Below are 12029 nucleotides of genomic sequence, written 5' to 3'. Positions count from 1 at the left end.
TTTATTCACGGCCATTGCACTGCTATAATTTTGTACTTAATGCATGGTTCCAGCATCACCATCTTTCCAAAGGCATCTGATACTATTTCTCTTTGCACAGATTTATGTACTGTAAGTTCTAATTCACTAATAGACAGTATTAACCTGTTTGTTTAAACAAAACAATCTTTGTAAACAAAAACTAATAGTTTCACTGAAACTAGATCCACATCTGTAGCCATTGACTCCAGTAGGCTTTGGATCAGGCCCTAAAACAGGCATGGGTCAGAGCTAGCTAATATGCCAGTCTCCATTCCAGAAATTTTGGAGGATATGGAGACTGAAGGTGCACAGGCTTGGTAAATATTTATTACAAAATGGACATCAACTTTTTCAGTACTTTTTCAGATCCAATTCCCTATTTACCTTAGGGTAATATATGTGATCATTTGTAACAGTGTCAAAGTACCTTTGATTTCTAAGTCTTCTTTCCTAAGTACCTTCATATATACATTTTGAACATCTGTTTCAGAGTAGCAAAAAAATACAGCTGAAAAGTGATACTAAAAAGTGAAGTTCATTACTGTTAACTTAAAACAGCCCAATATTGCAATATTTCTATGTCAGCATGTTAACTTACTTTTATAATTACTTTATGCAGTGCTATGCACGATAACAGATTACAATTTAAAAATTTGTGGAAAGTAATTTGTAATTAGATAGAATGGAGATTTAAAAATCCTTATTAACATAATGGAAATGAATATGAAGTGAAATCCATAGATCTTTGTGTTATTTAGTTTGGGGAAAAAAAACCAAACCAAACCTAAAACCAAACAAGCCAGCCCAAAAATGCTGAATAAGGTATTACACACAGGAATAAGCAGTTTGGCTGCTGGGCATTGAAAGAACCTCACAATTTTGGACATATCAACACAAGAGTAGTGTCTTTGTGTGTGACAATAAAACTTCCGTGTGAACATTTCTGCATGTAAAGAGCTCCTGAGCTGCTTTGTGTGATGGTCCAGCATGTGAGGTGTATTGTGAGCACCCAAATCATTTACAGGACGTAACTGGTGAAATGGAGTTCTGCTGCTAGTCCTCTGGTTTAAAAGTGTGTCTACTGGGCTCTTCAATTTACAAATATTTACCTTTTTTCTCTCTGTATCCTTGTTACTAGAATTTGAAAGAAAAATGAAAAAAAAAAAAGCTGCCTGTGCCTGGACCAGAAAACAACTGCAAGTGAATAAGCCTTGATTGGCTTGATTTAACTTCTCCTGAGATAATCCCAGGGCCTAGGTCCTTAAAGAACATCAAATAGCAACAAGGAAAAGGAAATAGAGAAATAGGACAAGAAAGAAGAATTAGAGAAGAAATGTTTCTGTATAACTTACATTTACAGAAGACAGACAATATTACTACTTTTTTTCTGGTGAGAAACTATTCAGTCACACAGGTGATATGAGAAAGCTCAATCCTCAGTAGTTTAAACTGCATTAATGAAAAAAAAATTATCTTTCCTAAATTTAAACCAGCTCACCAAATGGACTGATACAAATACATTCCTAAGCACTTATGTATGAACAAAGTATTATAAAGTTCACTGTATATATCTAACTTAACCAAAAATGAGCTTACATGATAATTTATAATCCTCAGCATTAAAGACAAAATTGAAATTATTTGTGATGCCATTTTTTTAAGATGGGGCCTTTAACAATAAAGGGTCATTTTAAAAAATATTTCTACTGACCATTACTATTAACATGTTATCTTTATTTGTCCCAACACAAGATATATATTCTCTAACAGAATTGTTATACCACTGCAACTTGCAAACAAATATCACGTAATCGGATAAGAAGAAAAAAGTTTTGGTTTAGATTTCCTGCTAGTAAAACTATGTAGTGTTGGAGGTGCTAATAGAAATCTGCAGACATGGGCCTTTTTTGATTATCTTGGTTCTTGTAAGTCACATTTTTAAAAGTGGTTGTTGAGCCTCTGTACAGTGGATTTGTTTCCTAAAAACCAAAAACAGACAAACAAACAAATACCCAAACAAAAAACGAATTAAATGGGAGTCACACAGTGTTTGTATAGAAGTAATGTTGTATCTTTGAGGACTTTAAAATAGTTTTCAGTAGATTACTTATGTTCCAAGCCGCTGAAATCCAGACTGATCTGAATTCAGTCAGCACAAACCAGCCTGGGGTCAGAAACATGCTTTCCTTCACATCAGTAATGCACATCATTAAACAATACCTCATCAAATGTGTCTGATACAATTTGTGTATCACATCTGGCAGTTGGACCATTATAAAACTACAGAGATTGTCTCAGCAGTTAGATGTGACTTGTTATGGTGCTCTTGTCACATACAGTACCAGCTGTGTGCTGGGAGAAGGGCAAGTCTCACCTGAGCTTTTCATCCTGGCCTCTCATCAATCACTTCCTATCCTTTTCTCTTGTGACAGAAAAGAAAATTAAAATGCTTCCATCAACTGTATCCTTCCCTTCCCTCTTATCATACCTAACTCTCCTGGAGGATCAAGAAAACATTCTCAGGTGGCCTTGCCTGTAAGTTAGTGATTTTTTTCCAGGTCAGAAGCTGAAAGGTTGACAGTGCCCATTCTTGGAAAAAGTTGCAATCACAGGACTTTGTAGGAGAATGGAGCCACGTGAACACATTGCCTGTCCTCCTGACACCCGCCAGAAATGCTTACTCAACGTGACTTTTTTTGAAAAGATCCTCAGAAGTCCTCAGGCTTTTGCAAAAGGGCAAAAAAGTCAACGGCAGAAAAGAAAGAAGAAAAGGGAACATGTGGTGTAAGCTTACATTAGATGCCCAGAGCTATAGATAGAAAACAAAGCCTGGATTTCTCTGTCCTTTCCCCTACATTTGGGACAGTTTAATTCACTCCTTCTCAGTGGGAGTGGGCTTGGATCAAGACAGAGGCCAGGAACAACCTCCCTTTCCTAAAGCTCTGCTTCTGGGCAGAGGGGTACACCTTGGATAATCATACAGGCAGACAACAGCATTGTTAGGATTAATCAAAGACTAGATACTAATTAAAAACAATTAATAAAAACCCCAGTTATTTACACATTCTTAAATGTGGAAGAAATTAAACCAGGAGATTTACTAGATAATTTTCATTCACTAAAGGATCATAATTTTACTTTATAGAATACTAAATGTGGCAAAAACCTACCAGCAAAATCTATCCATTTAAAAGAACAAAATCAAGACCCAGAATTTTAAAGGCAGTTGTGCATCATGTAACCAAACTAAAGAACCTTGGACAAAATCAATGTATTTCACATACCGTTTGCCATTTAACTTTTGATTTTTCTGCTTCAAACTTGGCCACCTCTTTTCGGTCTTGAACTGACACCAGTAATTTCCATATACAAAGTAAAACAATGCCAATGAGAAGGATAGCTAGGGTGACACCCACGACTATCATTGGGATATTGGGATGCTGTGCACAATCTGTGGAAACAAAAGCAGTTATGAGTGTGGATAACCAATCGATGAATTTTAGGCAATTAAAAACATCCAAGAGATGTGCTGAGATTCTCATTTGCCATGAGCTGGGTATGCCTTTTTCTTCAAGTTCTTTTTCTCCTGCTAGCTTGCTAAAGGGTTTGTGAAGCCAGCTGAAAAATATTGCCCTAAATTGTTTTAAAAATTATTTGCTAACTTATTCCACTGCTCTTTTACCATGACAATTAGCAGCTGCTGGATGCAGACACAGATTCTGAAGAGAAAAGTCAGAAAATTGATTTCAGATCTGTTTCAATATAATTATATAAAACAGGGCTGAGTTGAAAAAATTATGAGTTTTACAGTGTTATGGCTGGAGCTCTAGTTCAATTAACTGATATTCAGTGGGTTGCAGAAGAAAAGATTCTAGTGAGATCTATGTCAGGATAAAGTCACCAATGCTGTTGGTTGATAAAATAGAGGAAACTGCATTTCTCTCACGAAAACAATGAAGAAAAAAATCCTTCAGATTTGCTGAAAATGTTGGACTGGGCAATTGGAAGGAATTTTGCACTTCAAGTTCTGCAATAAATTTTATGATAAAATATTTCAGAGAGTCAGAATTAAAACTGAGATTTTTGCTTCACCAAAACCCAAAGAAGTTTGTTTCTTTTAATATTAGAAAGTACTGTCTATGAAAGATGGCGAACTACTGTTTTAGAAAATTTTCTGCTGAACCATGGTTGCAGAACATTAAAAAAATTCATTTCATTTTGGCTTGTCTTACATTATTGCATTTCACATTCTGTTTTTGCTTGATGGCCTCAGTTAACTAATTCTGAGGGGCTCTGGTTTGAGCAGTGGGCTGCTGTTCTGGCCACTGGTGCCATATTGACAACCATTCCATGAACGGAATTGTATTTCTAGAGAATTTCTTGAGGCTTCATCCCAGTTCCCATTTTAAGGTCCAGGAGCAAAACAGCAGATGACAGTGAAACTGGTTATTGTAGGTTGTGGGAGGGCCATTACATTGAGGTCAATGAACTGTGCCTTCTGTAAGACATTTCTTCTTTTTTTTTTTCTTCTTTTTTTTTTTAATCAAATCTACTTAAAATGGATAATAAAGCTTTTAATAAAAATAAAATCTTAACCTTTAAATTCTTGAATCTTAGGGATTTAGGGGTGTAGTTTAAGAGGCGTGCTTCTTTAGTACTACCTTTGTTAAAAGCACCTTTGCTGTACTAGAAACCTATACAAAACCAGACTAATGTTCTTATGGCAGGAGCTGCTCTTTTTTTGGGCAGTAAGATCAATTCCATTCTCACATATTTTTTAGAGAAAGGCTGCACAAAGGCTTAACAAAATAAAATCTATTTGTGGAAAGAGAAGGAAGTTACAAACTGCATGGCTTTGCCTAAAACATGACTAATATTTAGTATGAAGATGTCTTTATTCCCTGGAAGGGAAACTATTTGGCTGCTGAGGAGTGGTGTCTCTGTGCTCTCCTGTCCTACCTGATTGAGAGATTTAATGAAAAATCAGTGATGAAAAATCACTGATGAAAGAGCTGGAAACGAAGAACTAATGTTAAATGGAGGGACATAAAGAGATCTGTTCTATATCTGTTAGTTTTGCAAAATACTCAAAACTTAATGGGGGCTGAAACAACTCTTGCATGAGGATGGGCTGAGTGAGTTGGGGTTGTTCAGCCTGGAGAAAAGAAGGCTTCAGGGAGACCTTGGAGCACCTTCCAGTACCTGAAGGGGCTACAGGGGAGCTGGGGAAAGACTTTTTACAGGGACATGTGGTGACAGGACAAGGGGCAATGGCTTTAAGCTGAAAGAGGGTAGGTTTAGATTAGAAGGAAATTCTTTACTGTGAGGCTGGTGAAGCACTGGAACAGGCTGCCCAGAGAATGCCTCAACCCTGGCAGTGTTCAAGGCCAGGTTGGAGGGGGCTCTGAGGGCTTGGAACTAGATGAACTTTAATGTCCCTTATAACCCAAACCATTCTATGATTCTGTGATACTGCAACATGAAAAATAATTGTAAATATATTTTAGAATTTCATCAGGTGTACTGAATTAGACAGTCATTTGAACATTTGTCCATCTATGAAGTATATACAATTTCAAAGTGAATTATAGTTTTATCATATAATGCAAATGATGTTTGGTATCATCTTCTTAGAACTGCACAAGCTTTTGAAAAAATTAAATTATTCTTACAGCCCAAAGATCATTCTGCCCATTTTTCATGAAAGGCCAAATATTTATGTCACCAATGCATTAAATAAGTACTTGAGGAGCTCCTTAGCTGGGCAGAGAAGAGCTACAAACACAAGGAGGTGACGTGCCGCTTCAAAGAGCTCTGCTTCTAGATGACTAACCTTGTCTGTGGTTTTAAATCAGATTTCACCTACAAAAACCAATATTCACTGCTTACCTTTCCGTTCTATGCTGTGAATGACTGTCCTTCCCTGTTCATCCGCAGCCAGTAGAAATGTGGTTATACATTCATTTTCCCCCTGCAAAGAGCAGGAAATGGATTTATCCTCTGAATAATCTGCAGAGGGAAGGAAAAAAGTAATTCATCAGAACAAATGAAATTTAACCTTTAATAACTAGAGAGACTGCTGGCATCATGTTTGTCACAGCCTTGTCTGCAGACGGTATAGAGTGAAAGACAAAAGCAGAAATACTCTGAGAATTTCTACTAAATTGAATGGCTTTTCTTCCAATCCCAATTTTGTTTAGTTCTGATTTTTCACTTATATCCAGACATTGTCAATCTGCACTGACCATCTAGTGCACCTTGTTAGTTTATGGTACTGTGAATTTCAATGAATTGGAAATGCTTCCAAGACTCTTAACTGGCAGCTGTCTAGGAAATGTAATAGCCCCATATTATGAGACAAAGTAACCAGTGGAACAAAGTATGTTCCTTTGGTTTGCAGCTACTCCTGCCACCTCTAGATCATGTTTCAGAAGTAGATATACATCCATCAAGCAGCTATGGATGCTATTAAAAGGGCTGCCATTCATTTCCTACACAATAGGCCCCTCTGAGGTCATTGTGTGTCCAGCACTGCTACAAGAGTAAATAAAGATTAATAACAGAACACTGCCATTCTGGGATTTTTTTAATGGGTTCCGGATGAAGCAAATAAAGTGACCTGAGATGACAGTCTGACCCCATTTATTCATCCCTCCACTTACTGTTGATTACACAAAAATTTAATCCATTTTTTCCTTTCAGGTTATTCCTAACTGGGGAGCTGAGAAAAAATCATTCAAAGGGAATACAGAGACAGAAGGAAGCTGACTTTGAGGGACAATATAAAGCAAATAAGGCGACCAAAAAGTGAGAGTACAAGTGCAGAGCCAGAAATGTCATCACTTGGAGTGACACTATATTATTATGTTTTACAGAGAAAAAATACTTTAGACCTGTGTGCAATAATACCTCTGGGGCTGAATGTTTATGTTTTCATATAGTCCATGATTTGAGTATCACTGGAAATCTAGGTATGTTTTTCAATATATTTTAGTCAAAATTCTTAGGATTTCTTTTTTAGAAGAAAGAAAAGGAGTAGGCTTCTCAAACATTTCTTTAAAATTATTGTCACTGACCAGTATTTTCTGCTCATTCAAAATTCTTACTGAAATTTCATAAGCAATTGTGCTAAAATCTTAAAGCCCTCAAACTTTAATATGAAGAGTAATTGAATAGAAATCAGACAAGAATAAAACATTTTAAAGAAATGTACACTACATTTAAAAAAAAAAAGCTTGCTCTATTTTTTCTTCCCTGTATTGCTTAATTTAATAATATTTGGTCTTATAGAAAATACTACTAAACACCATAGAAAATATGGAAGTATTGACTACCCTCCAGTCCTTTTCTCTGCTTGTTATGAAAAGAGAACCCTAGCGGGTTGGAATTTAATGGAAACCTGCTCTCGATTTGAGCCTTGTATTTAACCTGTTGCTGGTCCTCAGTGGCAGAGGAATGTGTTATCTACCAATGGGACAGGCAGCCTAGATCTGCTGATTTAACAAGATTTGGTTTTGTTAGAAGGGCCACAAACTGCAGACTTACGGCTCTTGTTGGCACGTCACTGTTCAGTAACACTGTCAAAAGTTTTGCAATGTCTGTACTTTCCCAACTCTTGAAAACAAGCAGATTCAAAATATTAACTTGCTTACGAAGAAGGGAAAAAAAGGAAAAGGATAGTTGTTAGCTATCCTGGAAATGGAGAAAAACTTGCAAGCATATACCATATATCATCCAGAAGGCAGTAACTGCACATAGATTAGTTATTTTTACATGGTAATTTTTTATTTAATGTCATACATTGAAACCAAGGGGAGCAGAATACTGATTATGTGAAATGATGTAGAAATGAAAGCAAATATGCAAGTTCAAGCTATTCAAAATCCAGCTTATGGTTAGGTTTTTTATTTCCCTGATGTTATTTTTAGAATGAGGGATCACTAAAGAGGATCATTGCATATGTTATTTGCAGCTCATCAGCATAAAAATTTGCCTAGGTAAGTAAATTCCTGTAATTTACATCTGTGTAATATTCTGCATTCTGCAATGAATTGTCACACTCTTCTGCAGCCTAATTCTGGTAAGTTAAATTGTATTTGAAATAACTGGAGTCACACTGGAGGAGAAATCAGGTAACAGTGGCAAGCAGGAGACTCAAAGCATGAAAGACTGTTTCCAAACAGATACATTTATAAAAGATTCAACAACAAAAACATTGACTGTAAATTTAAATGTCATTATGCCCGTTTCTTGTTTGTCTTTTGCTCAACAAAATGCTTTTTCTGAGCGGAGTTCAGCTCACTTTGACTCATAACAGAGCAGTGCTGATAGAGAGGTTTATTCAGTCTCCTGTATCCACTTTGCTGCTGCTCTGGGAATTTGTGAGGTGTCAGCACTATGGGGTAGGAAAAACTTAGGTTCTCCAAGGAAAGTATAAGTGTCCCTGTTGGGTTTGGGGCAGGAGCAGCCTGGTGCCCTGTGGCTGGGGTGGTGGCAGGAGATGCCTTTTACGAATTTTGGTTCCGCTTGCATAGTGAGTAGAACAAGAAAAGCTCCTCTCACAGCTATGTGGCAAAGGGGTGATTAGCCTAATTTAAATGTTCAAGTATTAAAAGTGAATGAAAATAGAAGTTTGAAAGTGATACCTGCTGTGGAGACAAGCCCTGTAAATGTGAAGCCATCAGCACCTGCAGAGTTGCTGGACACCCCAAGCCCCGGCAGATCCCTGGGCTGACCTGACCTGCTGCTGGGGAGCAGGAGAAGAAACTGCTGGCAACCCCAGAACCAAAGCAGGGAGGCGAAAGCCACGACTCAGAGCCTAAAATGGGCACTGCCAGAAAACAGGAAAATCTAAAGCCCACACTTTCTTGTTGCTCCACACTTCCAGTCACTGTATTGCAACATACATGTGCTAAAGAGAAACAACATTTTTGAAGTGCTAATGTTTTATTTAACCTAGAGCTTTTAGTTTTTCTTTCCCCCAAAGCTTTGAAGCATTAAAGAAATAAAAATATAAACCAGAAAGAAGTATACTACCCCATAAAGTTGCTTAATTATCTGTCTTAAATACTATGTGGTGTGCTAGTTATACCATTTTAAGATTGGTGGGTTTTGTTCAGGTAATAGTTTTTATTCTATGATTATTTTTAGGTTATTATTTTGAAGGTTAATTCTTTTTTCTTTCAGGACTTCTTAATGAGGCTACACAAGCATTTCAGATGAAACAGTTTGCAACAGCTGCTTTTTTTTTTTTTTTTTTTTTTTTTTTTTTTTTTTTGAGGCATCTGGATGGGAACATGAAGGTTGCAGTAACTGCTGTAAATAAATTTTAAATCTAAAAAAGTAGCTGACAGTCCCAAATCAGGGAAGCACAGGACATGAAAAAAAGGAAATATGCAGGAATATGAGATTATATTATCATGTTCATATTCTTGTGACCCGTGTGAACAGAATGTCAACAAAACCATATAAAAGGGTGTTTTTGGTCTAAATTAGCATTCATTATGTTTGAAAGTATATTTTTTTTATATTCCTAGCTACAAATATCTGCCACCTTACAAAGGCAACCTGAAAACTTTACTAACTGAAGAGATAAAACAGAAGTTCTTATATGTTTTTTAAGCCTGTAAAGATATTTTTATATTTATAAAAAAATACTGAAGTATTGCCATCAAAAACAAAAGGAGTAACTTTGCTGGAAGGATCATCAGTGACATTTCTGCATGCACACAGCCCTGGATAGGCTTCCAAGAGCTTGCAGATAAAACCTTGGATATGCACACAGGATTCTGCATCGTCATCCTCATTCTTACATTTGTCTTGTTTAATGCTTATGGCACATCTGTGATGTGGATGTAACTAGCCTAAGTCCTGCCTTATTTACCAGTTGCTTGTGCCACAGGGTTGGGAGTAGAATTGCCACTAGAATAAATACAGGCTGCCTGCTGAGCAGATACCTTCCTTTACAGAAAAAAAAAAATTGCCCTTTTTTGATTTAAAGGTTTGTTTTGGTTATTTTTGATTGTGGTAGGATTTGTTGGGGTTTTTTTCCCTGATAGTACTATTTTACTCAGGATTAATTCCTATTCCAGAAACTTCCATTAATGCAGGGCATTTCTGAATTAAAGCAAACAGCTGAAAGATGTTCTTAGCCTTTTAGAATACAAGAAATCTCTCTACCATTAAAGGGCTGTGTTTAGTCACCAGCGGTAATTAAGAATCCACCTAAGGACTGGAGTCAGGTTTTGTAATTGTAAGGCTGAAGAAGTCCCACTGGAACTCATGGTACAGGCATAACTTAAACTCAGGAACTTTCATCCATCACTGATTTGCAGGGACTGGTATCTATTAAATTCTATACTTTCCTGCATAAACTGCTTAGAAAATAGGTATGATCCAATGAGTTAATTACCTGGAAGGGTTACACCAGCCCTGTTCTGCATTTCCTACTTGCCTCAGAAGAACTACAGACAGACAGTAATTTCCTTATGACCCATAATATAATTCCACAGCAGAAAAACAAAGCTACTTTCACATATAAAATTACTGAAAGTGGAACCTCCTGCTATCACACACACAAGAAAGGAAGACTGAGTATACCAACCCTTTGCCATGCTGACAGTTGCATCAACCAATTTGCATTTTTCACTGCAATCTCCCAGTGACTTGTCATCGGAAGCCAAGTGACATTCCACACAGCTCCTGTGGAAAATAATTCAGCAGCTCATCAATCTCTGCCTGCCACAAAGCAATAACACAAAAGCCAGTATGTGTGCATCTGCAATTTAAAAAGCAGCTAAATAAAAGGTCTTCTGCTATGGATACAGCAATTCTCAGGAATATGATAGGTACTGCCACCAAAAAAATCCTAACAAAACCAAACAAAAACCCCCCACCTGAATAAAGGTATTGTGGATAAGCTCTGTCTTGTCCTCTAATCCCTCCCAGTTTGTTAACTACCAGACAGAACCCCAGGCAACATTATTCATGTAGGTCTATCAAAGACATGTGGTTACTCACATGTAACATTCACCTTCAAAAATTAAAAAAATAAAGATTCTGAACACTAAATATTCTCACACTAAATACCAGCTGAAGGAATTCCTATCAGATGAACAATATCTGAAATTGACTTCAAAGAGACCAAGGTGAGGCACCTACTATGAGTCTGCCTTTGTTGCAAGGCTATTGAATAATGCATTAAAAACACTCTTCAGGTGTCTCAACAGTTGTCTCTTGAATATGATTACTTGTCTCAGGAATTACATATATCCTAATTATACTAATGAAACTTACAGGAAAATTATTTTTTTATTCAGTGGTGGAATGATTGAAATACTATTTAAAAACAGAGTCTAGACTTATTCCTTTAAAAATCTCTCTGTAAATTCAATGAGAATTTTAATAAATCCAGGGTTTATTAATGGAAAATAAAGCAACAAACAGAATTCATATATGAACATTTCTGATGGAAAATGTGTTTGCTGATTTTTCACAAATAGATTCAGCCAAATCGAGTGGCTGAGGCTCTGAGAAGCAGCCTGAAGGACTGACTTCATTAAAAAAAAAAATAGGAAATGAGAGGAGAAGAGAGGAGAGGAGAGGAAAAAGTAAAGGAAAAAGGAAGAAGGAAGATGAGAACTGCAACAAAACATTAAAAAAAAAAAAAACCAACCAAACCCTGGCTATCTCCTGTTACATTGAGTTACATATATCCATGGGAATAAGCTGAGGCTGCTGAGTTTATCTTCAGAGGATGGAGGTGACCTTATCCCTTGCTCTGGAAATGGTGAATAGTAAAAGTGAGTGGGTAATGGGATAGCCTCTATCTCATGGAGATAAATTCAGTGTTGGTGGTGGTTTTGTCATATTCACCATGTTTCTCATGCTACACTCTCTTTCTCAGCTGCCTTGCCATTGATCTCCATCCCCTCTGACCTGGTCTTTCAGCTCCTTCAGTTACCCTACTCAGGCATTCCCAGTGCTCTCTCTCTTTTGGCTTTTTGTGC

At 36.9% G+C, this 12029-nt stretch overlaps 1 protein-coding gene across 1 annotated transcript in view; it reads right to left on the bottom strand.

Annotated features, from left to right (window-relative positions):
* Positions 1-1762: 1762 nt before the first annotated feature.
* Positions 1763-12029, bottom strand: part of ITGB6 (integrin subunit beta 6) — a 30027-nt gene continuing 19760 nt past the window's right edge. The window contains exons 13-16 of the mRNA XM_066189261.1: positions 10625-10722; positions 5911-6030; positions 3306-3472; positions 1763-2000 (exon numbers count right to left, since the gene is read on the bottom strand). Of these exons, the coding sequence (XP_066045358.1) occupies positions 1899-2000; positions 3306-3472; positions 5911-6030; positions 10625-10722 (487 nt within the window). The 3' untranslated portion in view covers positions 1763-1898. The remainder of the gene's footprint in view (positions 2001-3305; positions 3473-5910; positions 6031-10624; positions 10723-12029) is intronic.

This window comes from Chamaea fasciata, unplaced genomic scaffold (assembly GCF_029207755.1).
Source record: "Chamaea fasciata isolate MVZ Bird 193981 ecotype frontalis unplaced genomic scaffold, bChaFas1.0.hap1 SCAF_8, whole genome shotgun sequence".
Classification (NCBI taxonomy): Eukaryota; Metazoa; Chordata; class Aves; order Passeriformes; family Sylviidae; genus Chamaea; species Chamaea fasciata.
This window is presented reverse-complemented; position numbering and strand designations above follow the sequence as displayed.